The sequence below is a fragment of the Elgaria multicarinata genome, chromosome 14, assembly GCF_023053635.1.
Source record: "Elgaria multicarinata webbii isolate HBS135686 ecotype San Diego chromosome 14, rElgMul1.1.pri, whole genome shotgun sequence".
NCBI classification, from domain to species: Eukaryota; Metazoa; Chordata; class Lepidosauria; order Squamata; family Anguidae; genus Elgaria; species Elgaria multicarinata.
This window is the reverse complement of record NC_086184.1, coordinates 1,873,594-1,891,761: the sequence shown is the minus strand read 5'-3', so window position 1 is coordinate 1,891,761 and position 18,168 is coordinate 1,873,594. Positions and strand designations below refer to the sequence as shown.

The window sequence follows — 18,168 nt, the reverse complement described above, 5'->3', positions numbered from 1 at the left end:
CAAACTGTGGCTTGGGATTTCCAAGAGTTGTGAGAACAAGTGTTAATTCTACACACTTACAACACTCTCCGTTCTCAAGGGTTGTGGGGGGGGAGGGATAGACAGGCCACGCAGGGCAGCTCCCAGGCCAACTCCCCACCCACCCCCCACCCCACGCCACCATCCGGCGTTCCTCTCCCAGGCCCCAGACCAGCCACAACACATGTGCTGTCCGTCACAGCCCGGCCTCAGATATTTTAGCTCCGTCCAAAGCCGAGCCGCTCCGTCTGTGTGTGAGAAAGAAGCAGGGCGGAGGAGGCTGTTCAGTTCCCAGCTCTGCCAGAAGCACCAAGCGCAACCAGGCGGTCGTTATGGACTACTGGCCCCTGCTCCTGGCCTCCCTGCTGGTGATACTTCAGGTCCAGGTAAGGGCAGGGCAGGACAGGCGGGCACTCTAGCCAAAGGCTTGGCCTGGGTAGAGGGTGGTGGAAACAGACAGAACACCCCTGATGATGAGTGGGGGGTTGGGATCCCTCTCTGCCCGCCAGGACCTCAGGGGCTGCCCTGATCAGATGCAGGATACTGGGTGCCACCGCCTCCCATCCCAGAGCAGTCTCCTTCTGGCGACCCCATCAACGGCCTCCGCTCCCATCCGGGGATCCAACAGATGACTTCGTTTGGGGACTTTCCCCCAACCTCCCTTGCTCTGTTAAGGGTCAAGAATCCTCCTGGCTTTGCGTCAGGGCCTGATTTCAATAACTCGACTCAACATGTAAAGCAGGGATTAATGGGAGGGTACCTCTGCGCATGTGCTAAGTGCTTTTCTTTCACCTGGGACTGGAGGGGGAAAGGGGCTTGCTATTTTTTTCTGCCTCTCCTCTCAGCAACTGGGACATTGTGGTATGGATTGTGAGGGTGACGTGTGGTTGGCCCCCATGATCGGGCAGTGTTGGTGGGGCTGGGGTGGACGCAGCTGCTTGAGAGGTCCTTCTGCTCCTATGCTTGCTAGGGGCCAGGTCAAATGGGGGCCAGGTCAAATGATGGGATGGACAGGAGTGGTGGGGCGGAGGATCACGGGAACCTTTTTATTATGAGGGGCACCAACATCATCTGCCTCGTACACCCCTGTTCCCTCTGAGCTGAGCTGCATCCTCACCCTACCTGGGTTAAGGCTGCAGGAGCTATACTAGAATGACTAGATACAAAAGAGGGCAAGGCTCCTGCAGCTTTCACTGTTGTGATGAAGAGGGAATTTCACCCGGTGCTGCATGCCTACAAATGGCACCTTCTGAAATTCCCTTTTCTATACAACTGTTAGAGATACAGGAGCCCTGTCCTCCTTTCCATAGGGTCACCCTACCCTGTGCCCATCTTAAACTTTGAGTTTTGGTCCTCCATCTTCCAAAGAGCTGGACAATGTCAGCCACTTTGCATAAAGACTTAGAGACTCTGGACTCCAAAGGCCGCACGGGACGCCTTCTCCTCTTTCACTATAATAACTAGCCACTGTGGCTTAGCGCAGGGTGGGTGGGGCGGGCTGGGCTGGGCTGGGCTGGGCTGGGGGTGTCTTCAGGATTCTGGAGCCCTTTACGGCGGAGGGTGAGGAGGGCCAAGTGACTCAAACTTTGCATTGCTGGCCACGGGATATTCTGCAGCAGGGAAGAAGGCAATCGTCCCCCCACCCTTCTGCCAGCTGCACCCCGAGTCAATAAACGAGCATGAAATGACCGTGCCAGGGCAGCTGCAAGCGTAAAAATGCAACCCAGCCCTGTGGCGAATCGGCAGGAACGCTGCATTCCATGTGGCTTGCATTAGCTCCGCTTTGCAGCAGGGCCTGCCTTGGAGGGGGGTAGAGGGGCAGGGAGGTAAATAAAGCCCCTTAAGTAGGCCAGAGGGGGGCCCCTCCCGCTCCCTTCCAGCTACTGGGCCCTCATATATTGCTGGGTGCCGTCACAGACCTCGCATCCAGCCTCTGGCCTAGGGTGGCCGCGTGTCCTCTGTTTGAAGCCATCCCCTACTCGAAGGGCCACCCTCCGCTCCATGTCCAGTTTACAGCAACGTGAGAGCAGAATGCTCAAGGGCTGTGCAGCAGCTGCCACTCACAAACGCCAGAGCTGCAGGCGGAACAGGCAGGCACAGCGCTCACCTGGTCAACCTCTTCCACGCTGTGGGGAGGTGGACAGCATTTCTAGTCCAAGTCCAATTAGTTCTGAACTTGCAGCTAGACATAAACACCGTATGCAAATCAGAGTCCTCTTTTTGGCGATCCGTAGGTGGCCACTCTACTTGCCAATGGCTTAAATTGGGCCGAGGTCCCATTTCAAGTCCCAGGTTCTGTATTGGAACCTGCAGTGTCCGAGGCAGTACGCCTGTGTGCACCAGTTGCTGGGGAACATGGGCGGGAGGGTGCTGTTGCACTGGTGTCCTGCTTCTGGGTCCCTGGTGGACAGCTGGTTGTCCACTGTGTGAACGGAGTGCTGGACTGGATGGACCCTCGGTCTGATCCAGCATCAGGGCTCTTCTGATGTTCTTATAAATACCAGCCCGGCTGCTTATGAAGGTGACCGCCCCTGCCCCCCTGTTCAATTTCCCAGCCTTCTCCTGCATCCCAGTCTCCCAACCTCAATCCCCGAGCCTTTTTCTTTCTTCCTGAAGGGGCCTCTTGGCTCGGCTGGGCATGACAGAGGGAAGGTATCTTCTTACAGTGTCTGGGGTGGGTGGGGGATGCAGCATTCTTCCATGCGCGAGAGGTGCTCAGCCACCTGCTGCTGTGGAATTCGGGCTTGGGGTATGTGTTACATTTCAGGGCAAGGGGGGAGCGGGAGAGAGAGAAGGGGTGCAGGGGGCGCATTTGGCAAAGGCGCTGCATGCGGGTGTGAGGTTAAATCTGTGCAGCGTCAAAAAGAGCTTCTCATTTGAACCAAGGGAGGAGTCTCTGGAGAGAGTTGGCCAAAGCACTGGGAGTGGGGTGGGGTGGGGCGGCTACAGAGTCAATCCCCAGTTCAATCCCCGGCTTCTCCAGGTAGGGCGAGGAAAGAATCCTGGCCTGAAACCCTGGAGGGAAAGCCGCGGCTGCCCGTCAGAAAAGGTTCAGCGACAGCCCTTGTTCAGTAACGGGGTGCTGTTGCCCCCTTGACCTGCTTGGGGGTTTCCTGTGGGCAGCTGGTTGGCCCCTGTGTGAACAGAATGCAGGAGTAGATGGACCCTTGGTCCGATCCAGCAGGACTCTTCTGATGTTCTTACGTTCTCATGTCCAGGACACAGATGTCACCTGCCACCGCCTTCCGGTGTTCCTCTGAGCATAGCCTAAATTCTAGCTAGCTGGAGCACCAGGGAGGAGGACCTTTCCCTTGAGTGGGCAATTAAGACCCATTGCCTTTACAAAAGAGCCACTCCGGGTCTCGGAGAATCAGTTTGTTGATCTAGATCAATTGAGGGAGGAGGCTCAGGGGAGTGTAACAAGGGAGAGAGACTTCTCTGTGGTGGCCCCCTCTGATTGAGAAATGCTCTTCCCATTGAAACATGCCCAGTGCCATCATGGCCATCTTTTCAGGGCCTGGTTAAGACTTTCCTCTAGTCCCAGGCATTTGGCAGCTTTTAATTTCCTTTTATTATCTCATTATAACTTTTTTTTTAAAGCTGTTATACATTATTTTTAAATTTTGTATGTGATTTTACATTATGTTTTTATTATGTTGCATTTTTGTGAACTGCCCAGAGAATATTGGCTATTAGGCTGTATAGAAATGAAATGAAATGAAATGAAATGAATGACAGCTGCTTGTACGTTTGGACTCTCCTTGGGGGCGTGGCTAAGGGGTGACTGTTACGATGAGCGCCCGTGCTTCGTACTTTCCCACCGTGCCACAGTCTGAGAGAGGGGGTTTGGTGGGCTGGGATTCAACTCAGCCTGACTAGCAGAGCAGGATGAAGAAGGGGCTTGTTTTAGAAGCTCAGAACCGCCCAGCAAAAATTGTAATAATGTGGGAAAAGACCTGGAGGGTCAGATTTTCTCAAAACAGAAACAAAAATAGATTTCACAGGGAAGGAATGAGACGCAGGAAGCTGCAATCAACTCCCTTGGGAGAGAGGAGCGCAGCTCAGCACAGCCTGCACCATGCCAAAAGCCGGGCTGAGATCCTGGCCAGCTCACAGGGAAGGGTGAAGGAGTCCTGCAGCCTCGATGTGCAGCTGCTGGCTGGTGGGGGGAGCTGGGCGGGGGAGGGAGAGAGGAAGCGGAGGGGGGCAGTGGAACATTCCCATCCCTCCCTGCCACCGCACCCCACAGTTGCTTTCCTTTTTATAGCCAACAGGTTCCGTCGGCCTCCACACCCTGATGGGGCTTGGGCTGAATGAGAGTCGTTTGTCGCAAGAGCAGGCTAGGCTTCCTGATAGGGTGGGATGCCTTGCCAATAATAATGCCACCAGGGATACCCACCACTGTCCAAATCACTGGCATGACTCGAGGAAGGCCAAGATCCCCCACTCCGGGCAACGGGCGTCATCAAGGCCGCACCCCACATCTGCCTGTCTGTCTGCAATGTACAAAAAAAGAAGAAGAACCCAACCAGTCACCCACTTGATTCCCTGTCAAATACGACCCTGGTGTGCTGCCTCCCTGGCATAGACCGGCCTCAGTTTTGTTCTCATCTGGGCTGGACATTTCCACACATTTCTCTAGGATCGTTCTCTAGGCTCTTCCGCCCTACCCCTGGCCAGCCCTGCAGACATGCAGCTGTTCCCCACCACAAAGGGCTCTAGGGTTACCATAGAGGAACGCCCCACACCTGGCGCCTAGCAATCACTGCGGCCCACAACCAGGCAGAGACAACAGCCTCAGAGGCTATTTATTCCTATATTTGTTCATTACATTTCTCTACTGCCCACCAATAGATGAAGCTCTCTGGGCAGTTTACAGAACGAGACTTAAAACCGGAAAATACAATAGCATAATAAAACAGAATATGGAAACCATTAAAAGGTTTTTAAAAAGACTCACACTCAAGTAAAAATAAAACACCAACGAAAACTCCAGCACCAGTCGAAGGACCTTAAAACACAACATATAAAGGGAAGGGGGGTAAAGAGGCGGTTTGGGGACTGGCCAGGAGGTCTGACCAACTTTAAGGAGTCCTTCTGGCTCCATTGACACCACTAACACGTTAGACGGATTATTGATTCCTAAGATAAAAGCGCATGTTTGCTGACCGGTTCTCCAGTAGCCATTGGCGAGATCATTGGCAACAAATATCTCTGCCTCTTCCCTATGTCTGAAATAGAAACTCATCCTTTTTCTGGGACTGTTTAACTAGGCAAAGGGGCAAGTGAAGGGTGATAGGATAGAGATTTGCAAAACTATGCATCGTGTGGAAAAAGTGGATAAGGGGAGTTTCTCTCCCTGTCCCTTAATGCTGGAATGCAGGGTCATCCCATGAAGCTGGATGGCGGGGAATTCGGGACAGCTGAAAGGAAGGACTTCTCCACACAATGGATAGTTCAACTAAGGAATTTGCTACCACAAAATATACTGATGGCCACCAATTTCATTGGCTTTAAAAGAGGATTGCATGAATTCCTAGAGAAGAAGGCGATCAGTGACTACTAATCCTGTTGGTTTTATTGGAGGTAGTATGCCTTTTTGCACCAGTTGCTGGGGAACATGGCAAGGAGGGTGCTGCTACACTTGTGTCCTGCTTGTTGACAGCTGGTTGGCCACTGTCCAAACAGAACGGTTGACTAGATGGACCCTTGATCTGACTCTTCTTATATTCTTAAGTTCCTACCTAAATTCTCTTTGCAGATCTGGCTATTGACAACTAGGAAAATAATAGACGTGACAGGTGAATCCTGTTTGGTGATCTGCTAGTAACCTACAGGAATTCTGACGTGGCTTTTCCTTTCCTTGGCAGGACATCTGTTGCTCCAAAGAGGAGGTCCCTAACAGCCCCCCAATACTGTACCTAAGGCAGCAGAAGGATGGAACGGGAAGAGTGAAGAGGGCTTGGGTCATCCCCCCGATAAGTGTGTCAGAGAACCAGAAGAGGATCCCTCACTTTCTGGTGCAGGTAAGATGGGGTACGGGCAGTTCAGGGTGGCAGTTCCAGACCTGTAGGCTCCCAGCCAGGGTGGACAGAGGTCATCCAGGACTAAAGGAGAGAGGGGTTGGAAGCCAAGAGGTGTCCTTCCCTCTCCTCCTGTGAGATGCCGTCGTGGTCATTCCTAATCTCTGCCTGCTTTATTTATTGTTTAGGGCCCAATCCATTGCACGTCCTACAACTCCCAGCATTCCCTAGCAAGCCTGCCCTGGATTGCATCCTCCAAGTGTTTTTTACCCTGGCTTCTCAGTCAAACAGGCTCCTGGAGAGGCTTAGATGCCATCCGTAGGACAAGAGAGCCCTTTATCACTCTGCAGGGTCTCCCTCCCTTTGCAGATCAAATCAGACCAGCAGCGGCCTGGAGGCGTCATCTACAGCATCAAGGGACCAGGAGTGGATGAGGAGCCCAAGGACATCTTCTCCATTGATAAGCTCACCGGGAAGGTCTACCTCAATACGATGCTGGACCGGGAAAAGAACGAGCGCTTTCGAGTAAGGAAAGCCCTTGACTCGTGGCCTCTGCTCGTGCGTTTAGGCAAACTCACATCTATCCACGTGTGCTTGGCTGATGTGGAAGTATATTGGGACCTTTTGCAGAGGCCTGGTGCACACACAGCCCTTGGTCCTGCTTTCAACACTACCTAAGTACCTGATTCCTTCTGCTTTGCCCACCTCCAGCTCAAGGCCTTTGCGCTGGACCTGGGCGGAATGCCTCTGGAGGACCCCACGGACTTGGAGATCGTGGTCATGGACCAGAACGACAACCGGCCGCTCTTCCGTCAGGGCGTGTTCACGGGGCACGTGGTGGAAGGAGCTGTCCCAGGTGGGTGCCCCGTAGCTCTTGCTTACTAAGGCCAGGACAGTTCACTGCTCTCTCGGCCCTACAAGGCAGCGGCCAGAAATGCAGCTCGCTTCAAGCTCTGCTGACCCCTTGCCAAGACCTACAGCAGATGGGCTGGATTGGGACCAGGGGGGCTGGGGCATTCTTGCAATGCGTACGCCCTGATCCTGGCACGTTTGCTTGGCTTCCTCCCAAATACAGTTGCCAGGTCTCCCGAGGGTGGGTTGGAGCCTGGTGGGATAGGAGAAGAACCCTAGTAATGCTGGAAGGGAAGAAGGAACCGGACTCCTGGGTCCCAGCAGAGGCTGGTTGGTGTGGGGGGCAAAACAATAAAGGCTCTCAGCTGGTCAAGTGGCAAACAACCCTTGGTTTTGGAGCCCGAATTTTAAGTCCTTACCCTGGGGACCTTGAGGGAGAAGCAGAGACCCTGAGACTTTGGGTCAAGTCCTGCAAGCTGGAAACAACCCTACTACCAAGTAAGTGTTCATGGGACTTCAGCCTTGGTGTCGTAGCAAATGTTAGCCATACTTAAGCGTAGAGCCATTGAAATAAATGGGATTTCAGTTAGGGGGAATCCGCACGTCGTACCGAGACCGCTTCTAAGCGACCCCAGTGCGACGTGAAAGCGATCGTGTAACTTGCCTTTGGAAGAGCCGAGGAAGAGACGTCCTTGCCGCCGCCACCCACAGACCTTCTCGCCGGCTGGGACGGAGAGCTCGGGGGAAGAAGGCGGGGTGGAGAGCTTCTCCCGCTCTCCACCCCGCCTTCTTCAGCCAAGCTCTCCTCGTCAGACGGCGAGAAGGTCTGTGGGTGGCGGCGGTGGCAACAAGGACGTCTGGGCCCCCTGAATCCAGCCCTCTGGGGTTTATCAGATGACCACGCCCCCTTCTCCTGCCCTCCCCCTTTCCCCTAAATCTTTTGTGGGTTTTCCTGGCTTTTGTACAAATTCTTCCCCATCCTAAAAGGTTCAGACGCCTCTTCTAAGGCTGAATTAGTGGCAGGAAGAGCCTGAAGCTGCAATTGGCTGGGGGGTTTGGGGGTTGTTTGCTCCGCCCCTTTTGCTCCTCCCACCACTGGACTGAGCCCCCTGAAAGCTTCCCTGCAATGGAATTTGGCCCTCAGATGGAAAGAGCTTTGACAGCCCCAATGTAGATCCTACTTCAATCACACTCACAACAGGGGCTGGGTTGGTGCTCTGGGCAGGAGGTTCTGTGGAGTAAGCAACGTCAGGCCAGTCCAGGCATCCCCCATCTGGCATCCTCCAGATGTGTTCAACAACAACTCCTATCATCCCCAGCCAGCCAATAGTCTCACCTGCTCTTAAAGCGACTTCACGTGTTCCCAGGTACCTATGTGATGAAGGCCGAGGCCACAGATGCGGACGACCCCGAGACCGACAACGCGGCATTGAGATACTCCATCCTGGGGCCGGGAACGGGAGGCGCCTTCACGATGGACGAGCTCACCGGGGAAATTCAGACTGCACAAGCGGAGCTCGACCGGGAGGTACGGGCCTCTCCGTCGGGGATGCTGCCTGACTCAAGATGGGTTAGGGAAACTGGGGGCAAACCCTTTGGAAGTCAGTACGTCATTTGGCTTTGCAAGCCAAAAGCTGTTTCAGCGAAGTCCTGACCCACCAAGCTGGCTGGGGCATTCTGGGAGTTGTAGTCCAACACATCTGGAGCGCCCCAGGTTGAGGAAGGCTGCTCGCTGCTGAGCTGCAGGTCCCACCAGCTGCAGCCAGCATGGCCAATGGTCAGGGATGGTGGGAGGGAGGTGTGGTTTTCGGGAGGGCCACCAGGTTCCCCATCCCTGACCTCACTTCTCCTGGGGCTTATGAAATAGGGGACGCAGGAGAGTAAAGCCACGCTTGGTCTTCTCTGGCATCAGGAATGCGGGGAGGGACGTGCCGACCTCGGGCCCCGGGAGTTGTTTGCGGGCACCCTTGGCTCGTGCCTCCTCCCTGCCACGCCTTCATCCGTCTCTGGCACTCTCTGCGCAGGTAGTGGGCATTTACAACCTGACGCTCCAGGTGGCGGACATGTCCGGAGAAGGACTGGCCACCACGGCCACTGCAGTGATCTACATCGACGACATCAACGATAACCCACCCGAGTTCACGGAGAAAGAGGTACGAGGGCAGACAGACGAGTCCCCTGGAGAGGCAGCAGGCAGAGCTGGCGGGAGAGGCTGGGAAAATGGACTCCTGGCAGGTTCTTTTCCGGGTGTATTTGCTGGGAGCTCTTCCGTTCCGTCTTGGCAATGTAGGGAGTTTCTCTTTGTTAAGGGAAAAGGTGGGAGGGGATCCAGTTTTGCCCCCTACTGTCTCTCCCCCATTTAAAAAAAAATCCACTCCATCCTGGAACAGGAGATGCTCAGAACTGCTGAATCAGTGCAGGCCACTGAGCTCACAAAGTCTGCCCCATAGCAGGCTGCCCCTGCCAAGCCTCTTAGCAGCCTCCAGTTATTGTTTCCATTACGATCTTACCTACTCCTCCAGGGAGTTCAGGGCAATCAATACCGCCCCCCCCCCATTTCCCAACCTATTCCCTTAATAATCCTGTGGGGCAGGTTAGGCTGAGAGCTAGCGACTGGTCCAAGATCATCCCTGATTTGCTTATTTATAGGAAAACCAATGTCTGAATTCTGGGATTGGGAAAGGTAGCCCTTTTTTAAAAAATGGACTCACCCCACCACCATTTTAACCAAATCATGCTCCCCACAGCCTTCTAAAAACAGTAGCTAAAGGGGCCATCATAAAAGGTAAAGACACAAGAACGTCAGAAGAGCCCTGGTGCTGTTTCAGGTCAAGGGTCCTTCTAGTCCAGCACTCCGTTCACGCAGCGGCCATTCACGCAGCTGTCGACCAGGGACCCACAAGGCAGGACATGGTGCAACAGCACCCTCCCACCCATGTTCCCCAGCAACTGGTGCACACAGGCTTACTGCCTCAAATACTGGAGGCCAGCCCCAAATTTGAGGTTTAGAACGGAGTTTCTTGGTTCAGCAAAATGGACCCTTCCTCAGTTTGCATTTCTGTTTTTAATGTTCATTGTTTTTAACATTTGTAAACCGCCCAGAGACCTTCGGCTGTGGGGTGGTATATAAATGTAATTAATTAATTAATTAATTAATATCCGCCTTTGGTCAATAGCAAGCCTGGGAGAAGACGGTGCCACGCCAAGCAGCCATTGCACAAAAGAGCCATTTTCCCCGCATGAGGGAGTGTTGAGGTTGGGGGGTGGCCTCCCCAGGGGCGCTCTCTGTCCCCTCTCCCCTTAATGCCCCCTCCCCTACCTCTCTTGCAGTTCTCCATGGAGGCCCCCGAGAACAAGCACGGGGTGGCCATTGGGCGCGTGATGGTGCAGGACAAGGACCTGCCTGGCTCTCCCAACTGGCTGGCCAAGTTCACCATCTTGGAAGGGGACCCCGAGGGGGCCTTTGCCATCCACACCGACCCCCTCACCAATGACGGCGTGGTCTCCCTGGTGAAGGTAAGGATGGCGCTCAGGCAGAACCAGGCCTTGAGCCTGGTCAGAGTGCAGGTTCAGCCTTGGCAGAGCAGGTGCTTCTGAGCATGCACAGAGTGTCTTCCGCCACTCACCAACAAGTAACTCCATCCTCTCTCCTTCCTGAAATCTAAGGCTAAGGGGTACGGAACCTGAAGTCAGAGGGGCATCCAGGTTGGGCAGAACTCAGCCATGGAACAGGTGAAGCAAAGGTCAGAAGCGTATCTCTGACCATGTGCCGAGGGCTGTTCCATTAGCATAGGCAGCCATGACCAGCCACTACCAGCTTGGGATGAGTGGAGCAGGTTTCTGGAGTGAAATGCAAGGCAGGCTTAAGGTCTTGCACTTGAGAAATGACGAACTGGTTGAACCCCATGACAGAACGTGGGGCGGGGGCAGCCAGGGGGCCGGGGAGAATCAGCTGAGAGCCCCCCATGCCAGCGCTGAGCCCTGGACTTGCAGCACTGGGCAAGGCAAGGCATGCTGACCCCCGCAAACAAGGCCTTGCAGACTTGTTGCTTCCATTCACCAGGCTCTTGACCACGAGGAACGGAACCGCTTCGAGCTGCTTGTGTCCGTCCAGAACCAAAGTCCGCTAGAGCTGTCGGCCCCAAAGGCTGCCCGTGCCTTGGCCAATGTGCGGGTGCAAGTGCTGGACACCAACGAAGCCCCCGTGTTCCGGGAGAATCCCTTGAGGGGGAGCGTGAAGGAAGGCGCCCCTCCTGGCACAGAGGTCGTCCTCTGCCGCGCCAGCGACCCCGACACCCAGCAGACGCAGGAGCTCAGGTGAGCCCGACCGGAATGCCCTAGCATTGGCCAGGAGACACAGGTCAGGTCAGTCGCTGGGGCCCTGGGAGGGAGGGAGGGAGGGAGCAGAAAAGGTTCTGGGGTTTGGATTCCCTTGATGGCCCTGGAGGCTGTGGCTGCCTGCACCCCCATAGATGCACGGCAAAGGTGGGATCTTTAATTTGGCACAAAGTCCAGCATTTAGGGGAACTGCAGCTTCTTTCCCCCTTTTTGTTTTTAAAACCAAGTTGCTAGCCCTCATGGCTACCCCCCCCCACCAAAAAGCAACAGCCTTTTTAATGTTTTCTCTGAGCCTGTGCCCAGTACCCCTTCCTGACACTGAATAACCAGCACAGCCCAATTCCTCCTCCCAGATATCCTTGGGATTAGAGAGGCCTGCCAGGTGAGTGAAACCTTCAGTGGGCAGGGGGGGAGGGGGGATGAGTTTTGCCTTTTGGGAAGCAAGTACTGTTCACGTGCACTCACAGGTTAAAAGCCCTGCGGTGGCGCTGCGTCGGTTATACGACGCAACAGTGACCTCGCAGCTACCACGGGGCTTTCCCGCGAAGCTGCACGCTGGAAAAATTGGGGATTTACTCCGACTTTTCTTGCTGGAGCGAGTTAACTGGCTCTTCCAGCGTCATACAGGGGTGTTCCCAGGCGGAAGGTAACCTCTCCTTGGTTGCTGGAAGCTGGGCAGGCCCGGCGAGGAGAATGGCCGCCGGAAAGCGCGTGCTGCCGCCTGCGTTGGGATTACCTGGCACCACCCCGCTGCAGCGGATGTTCGTTTGTTATTCTAAAAGCGGGGGCAAGCTGGCGCCAGCAAGTCAGCCCCACAGGCGCGTGCCTGCTCAACGTCCCTCCCTCCGCTTTGCATCCCAGGTACTCCCCGGCCTTGGAACTGGCCACCTGGCTGCAACTAGACCCGGGCTCTGGCCTGCTGCAGACCCGCCAGACGGTTCCACCACGTTCCTCCTTCCTGGGGGGCTGGTACACCACGCGGATCCTGGCCAGTGATAATGGTGAGAAGGCTGAGCAGAAAAAAAGAGGCCATGTTTGCCTAACTTTATCCCATTCATTTCAGTGGGTCTACTCTATGTAGGACCAATGTTGGGTACAACTTGGAGGGGGACGCGGGGGAACAAGCCCATTGCCAGAGATGTTGTGTTGCAGAATCATTGCAAAGTAGCCAGAATTTAAATACAGATCACCTGATAGATCTAAAATTATTTAATTATATTTATTGAATTGTATTCAGTTATTTGGATTGTGTCCAGGACCTGCCTTCCACAAGAGGAACGTCTCTCTGCTTATGGAAGGTCTTTTTGCCCAGTTGCCCCAGACGCACACACCACCTCGCCCCATTCAGGAGGTCTCCTGACTTCCTGTGTAGCATTTTCAGGGGCTGGAGTGGGTGGGTGTGCCGTGGGACAGAGGGGGCGGGGAAGTCCGCTTCCATCAGTGCAGTTGATCCAGCGTAAATATGGATCCAGCCCCCTGAAAAAGCTACCCAGCTATGGGGGCAAATATACTGATACCAGGTACTTAGATCCTTTGACAAGTTTTCTTGTAGTCTCGCCAGTCTGCCTTCTGCCAAGTGGGTGTTTCGCGACCAGCCAAAGCCACCATGGCAGCCATTTTGTGAACGGGCCAGCCATGGCAGCCATTTTCTGAGAGTGCCCACGACAGTGTGGCAAAATTCCAGACGGGCCCCCGTCTTCTGCTCCCCTCTTAGGAAACCCGCCCCGCACTGCCACTGGGACCCTCTCCATCGAGGTGCTGGAGGTGAACGACCACGCGCCCCGCCTGCTCCCCGTGACTCGGGTGCTGTGCAGCCAGGGGGGCGGCTTGGTCCTGAGCGCCACTGACGAGGACTTGGCTCCCCACGCCGAGCCTTTTCACTTCCGTCTGGGCTCCGCCGGCGACACAGAGCTGGCTCACAACTGGACTCTCAGCCAAGCCAACGGTAACCCTGGGCAAGAGGAGGGCCGCGTTGCGCAGGGGAGGGATAGAGAGGCCGGACTCAGGCCCAGGAGAGGACGGTGGGCTGGATTGTCCCGACAGAGCGGCCCAGAAGTCACAGAGCAGCAGGGCGGCCATCTCCAACCGCTTAATGGGCCAGACTGGCTAGTGAAAACCCCTTGCATTGATCGAAACTTTCTGATCAAACGCACGTCTCCTGAGCTCTCTTTGTTTTCACTTGTGATGTTAGCTTCCTTGATGTGACCGCTCCTTTTGTTGAATGGGAAAAGAAGGGATGCAACTCTTTTGAAAAAATAATCCCTGCTTCATCACAAAACACATTAGAAAATAAAATATTTTTAATTAAAGTGCAGCACCGCGGAAGAGGCAGCAATCGCCTCCTAAATTCTGAGAAAGGATGCGTTCTCCCTTTTATAGAATCATAGAATAGTAGAGTTGGAAGGGGGCTCTAAGGCCATCAAGTCCAACCCCCGGCTCAAGGCAGGAATCCACCTTAAAGCATCCCTGACTGGTGGCTCTTGAAGGCCTTTAGTGTGGGAGAGCCCACCACCTCCCTAGGTCACTGGTTCCATTGTCGTACTGCTCTAACAGTCAGGAAGTTTTTCCTGATGTCCAGCTATGTCTGGCTTCCTGTCACTTGAGGAATTATTGCAGCCCTATGCAAATGCATGCAAGGGATCCATGAATCCATTGATGGGACCCATTTGAGGGGTCCTTAGTGGTCTTACGGACCTCCAGAGCAGCGGACTGAGAGGAGAGCAGAGCCAACCCAAAGTGGAGGAAGAGGGTCAGGCTGGGCATTGCAAGGGGTGGGGGGGCTCAGCAAAGATGACTGGTTGGTGGGAGAGCAGCCTCCCCCGACCTGGTGGCCTCCAGGTGTGTTGGACTACAACCCCCAGCATCCTATAGCCAGCATGATGGCTGCTGTAGTCCCAACACAGATGGAGAACACCAGGCTGGGGAAGGCAGGTTTGGAAAGGGATAACGCACAGCACGACAACCCCAGTGCGGCAGACGCTTGACGGGGGGCAGCAGTGGCCAACCGTGGGGCTGGGGGCCCCAGCTCCCTCTGCAACATTGCACATGAGTTCAGGAGGAGGCAGGCGAAAGCCTGGTGCAAGAGGGGGGCCCGGCCTCCCCTCTCCCTCCTCAAGCCCCTCCCCCTTGCCCCTCCAGCCACCCACGCGCTGCTGCGGCCCCGGGGAGAAGTGGCGGAAGGCCTCCACGCCCTGCCGCTGCTCATCAGCGACTCGGGGAAGCCGCCGCAGGTGCAAGAGCAGCTGCTGAACCTCACCGTCTGCGCCTGTGACGAGCGGAGGGACTCCTGCCAGGTCCATGCCGCTGCCGTGGTTGGCGCCGTGGCCGGCCTCGGATTCGGGGCGTTGATGATCATCCTGAGCAGCGCCATCCTGCTCCTGCGTAAGTGCAAGGAGACCGCTGGCGTGGGATTGGGGCCTCTGTCCCTAAAAGGGCATGGTTGGGGGGCACTTCGGTCGGGCTCCACCCCCACCCCACCCCCAAAGGGCAGGCAATGCTTGCGCAGCGCCTCGGTCTCTGAATGAACCCACGCGCGTGCACGGAGCGGGCTCCTCCTCGACCTCACCGTGGGACAACTGCACGTTAGCACCTGTATGGGAGCTGCTGCAGCATGAACTGGTTGGCGTCTGACAGGAACGGAGCCTTTTTGGTAGCGGCTCCCAAGCTCCCCACGAAGAGTCGTTCACACCGCCTCCTCCCTGCTGTTCTTCTGAAAAGGGGGGGAGGGTCTTTCCTGTTTCCACTGGCCTTTTAAGTATGAACCATGCATCTGCTCCCTCACCCGACAATGGTGGTCGTCTTTTAATAATATGTTTTTCTTTTTCACATGGTTTTGGTTTAGATTGATTTTTTTAAAAAAATGTTTCATGTTGTGTTTCTCTTTTCAAATGTGCCGAAACGGCCAGTAGAGGAATATTTTTTAAGTCAGTTAAGAGCATGACACAAAAGCACAGCTGTAGGGCAGGAGCAGCCCCAAGCCCACATCTGGGGAGACAGACACCTCTAGGGCAGCAGCCAGGTGGGGCTCAGCCAGAGGTTGGCTTCTGCTGCCCTAGAGCACCGCAAGGGAGGTTTGAGCCCTGTGGGAACGAGCGTTAGTTTAGCCTTCCCCCAGTTTGATGCCCTCGAGGTGTGTTGGACTACAACTCCCATCAGTCCCAGCCAGCAGGGCCAGTGGCTGGGCGCGCCTTGATGCCTTCTCCACCCCGTCTTAACGCCTCCTTCTCTGTCTGTCGGCAGTATTGGCGCTGCTGGTGGCTGCACTGGAGCATTCCCGCCGCCGCGCGTTCCGCAAGGGCCTCTTGGGGGGCTCACAGGACGACCTGAGGGACAACATCCTCAACTACAACGAGCAGGGAGGTGGAGAGGAGGACCAGGTGAGGCAGGGGCGGGGCAGGGGCGGGGCGGGGAGCAGCAGCAGCAGGGCCAAGAACGCGGAGCTGCGGAGATGATCCACCCACCGGCCACCCCACCCTGGGCTCCATCCCAACTTCCTGGCTTCCCAGCTTCCCACAACTTGAACCCTGCAGACAGACTAGGGGGGGGGCAGGATCTACACAATGACTTTCGGGGCGCACTGGAGGCGCACGCAAGCGCCTTCACGACGCTGTGTAGATCCCCCCTAGGGCTGGGGCCAGACGTGTCTCGCCCGTGTCTCTTGGAGCGTCTCTCAGGCACCTTCCTTTCCTTCACCCGTGGAGTCAGATGAAGGATGCAGGAAAATTTCGTTCTGCTTCCGCCATGATTCGTTAGCACAATTCCTCCCAACAAAAGTAAAACACACACACACACACACACACACACACACACACACACACACTGTTCTGCAAGTCCTCAGTAGAAAAACAGCCCGCCTGCTGAGGAATCCACAGGTCAGATTCGAAGAAATCTGAAGTCATTTTTATTTTATTTATTTATTTAGAGTATTTTTATCCTGCACCTCAGCCAAAAAGGCTCTCGGAACGGCCTTACAATTGATCGGTAAAGAAGACCGTCCCTGCCCTGAGGCTGACATTCTAAAAAAGACATGACACACAAGGAAAAGGCGATGGGGAGGGAAGAGGGAGAATTTGAATTTAAGGTGGATTTCTCAGGGGGGGACCCCCCACACCTTCCCACCTCTGCTGCCATCCTGCCTTTCGCCCTTGCAGGACGCCTACGACCTCAACCAGCTGCGTAACCCAGACCTGTTCCCCCCACCCTCGCCACGAGGAAAGCCCCCGCGCCGGAGAGACGCCCCCTACAGCTACGCCTTGCCCCAGTACCCCCGCCGCGTGCCGGCCGGCCCTTCGGACATCGAGGACTTCATCCATGAGGTAACCAGGTGCTAAGCAGGCAGAGGCTGGGGGTACACTTTGGGGAGGGGCTGCTGAGGACGGGGAGAGACTGAGCAGTGCAGGGGAGCATGGGCAAAGCCCCCACCCAAAATATGCACATGTACCCAGGGCTGCTCTCTCCTCAACTCTGCGCTGACCCAGGCTGAGGGAGGCCTGAGAAAGTTGTTTCAGTCCGTTTTTGATCACCTGTGCTAATAATGTATTGGATTTCCCCCCCCCCCCCCTTTTAACCTGTTACAGTTTTTTTAAAATTTAACAAGCTTTTAATTTTGGAGGGAAGGAACCTCTCGTGCAAGCACTGAGTCATTACTGACTCTTGGAGGGATGCCAGCTTTCGCTGACGTTTTCTTGGCAGGCCTTATAGCGGGGTGGTTTGCCGTTGCCTTCCCTGGCCGTGATTACCTTTCCCCCAGCTAGCTGGGTACTCATTTTACTGAGTTCGGGAGGATGGGAGGCTGAGTCAACCCGAGCCGGCTGCCTGAAACCAGCTTCCGCTGGGATCGAACTCAGGCCGTGGGGAGAGTTTCGGCTGCAGAAACGGCTGCTTTACCGCTCTGCGCCACCCGAGGCTCTGCTTTTAATTTTACTGTAGGTTTAATTCTATTTTAACTTTTGTAATTTATATTTATATGTTTTAATTGTACACGTTTTAATCTTGTAAACCAGCTTGAGTCCCAGTACTAGGGAGAAGGCGGGATATAAATCATCATCATCATTGGCGGGGCAGGGCAAGTGGCAGGCGGAGGCCTGGTCCCGGGGTCTGCAGCCCGCTCTGCTTCACCAGCTCTTCCTTTGCCCCCGCCCCCCGCCACCACCATGCAGGGCCTAGAGGCAGCAGACCGCGATCCCAGTGTGCCCCCCTACGACACGGCGCTCATCTACGACTACGAGGGGGACGGCTCAGCCAGCGGCTCGCTCAGCTCCATCTTTTCCAGCTTGGCAGACGAAGACCAGGATTACGACTACCTCAGCGACTGGGGGCCACGATTCCGGCGCCTAGCGGAGCTTTATGGCCAATAAGCAGAGCCAGAGGGGGGGAGGGAGAGGCCAAGGGAACACCCCAGCGACACAGCGTAGCCCCACCCCCCACCCCAGCAGCAACACCCTTGGGCTGAGACCAGGGCCCCTCCCACAGCCAACAGTGGTGGGGGAGATGGTAGAGTGTCCCTCCTCTGTTCTCCCTGCCTCCCTCCTCCTCCAGGCAGAAAGCCCCCTGCGCTTTGCCAGAAAGGAGAGCAGCGATTTATGCCAACCAGGAATACTTGGAAGTCAGCGCCGTGTCCTGGAAGAAAGAAAAGCCAGGCTATCAGGGAGCCTGGCGAGGCAAAGCTGCACAGCTGCAGCTCAACGCCTCCCTGCCTTCCCAGGATGGAAACGGAGGACCCTCCACTCAAAGCCCACGGCATCCTCCTCCCGCAAGCTCTGAGCACCCGACACAGAAGTGAACAAGGCGCCTTGGGGGCTGTTTTGGGGAACAATTGGGCTAGACTAAGGGAAGGGTACCGGGCCCAGGGTGCCAGTCAGCCATAGCCAAACAATGGGCAATTCTAGGGCTGATAGAAGAAAAACATCCAGACAGAAAACTGCCAACAGGAGGGCGA

At 55.4% G+C, this 18,168-nt stretch overlaps 1 protein-coding gene across 1 annotated transcript; it reads left to right on the top strand.

Annotated features, from left to right (window-relative positions):
* Positions 1–292: 292 nt before the first annotated feature.
* CDH15 (cadherin 15) lies at positions 293–17,614 on the top strand. Its single transcript, XM_063141134.1, has 14 exons — positions 293–404; positions 5,889–6,044; positions 6,411–6,566; positions 6,753–6,897; positions 8,261–8,421; positions 8,918–9,046; positions 10,224–10,409; positions 10,957–11,210; positions 12,093–12,232; positions 12,946–13,176; positions 14,370–14,612; positions 15,471–15,607; positions 16,382–16,546; positions 17,390–17,614. The coding sequence occupies exons 1-14, from the start codon at positions 351–353 to the stop codon at positions 17,585–17,587; spliced, it is 2,355 nt and encodes a 784-aa protein (XP_062997204.1). The 5' UTR covers positions 293–350; the 3' UTR covers positions 17,588–17,614.
* The last annotated feature ends 554 nt before the right edge of the window (positions 17,615–18,168 follow it).

Excerpts from the sequence above, each read along its gene's own strand:
- CDH15 (XM_063141134.1), top strand. The coding sequence starts at position 351 with ATGGACTACTGGCCCCTGCTCCTGGCCTCCCTGCTGGTGATACTTCAG. Across the intron at positions 6,898-8,260 it reads GGTGGAAGGAGCTGTCCCAG|GTACCTATGTGATGAAGGCC; the intron begins GTGGGTGCCCCG and ends ACGTGTTCCCAG. Across the intron at positions 13,177-14,369 it reads GACTCTCAGCCAAGCCAACG|CCACCCACGCGCTGCTGCGG; the intron begins GTAACCCTGGGC and ends TTGCCCCTCCAG.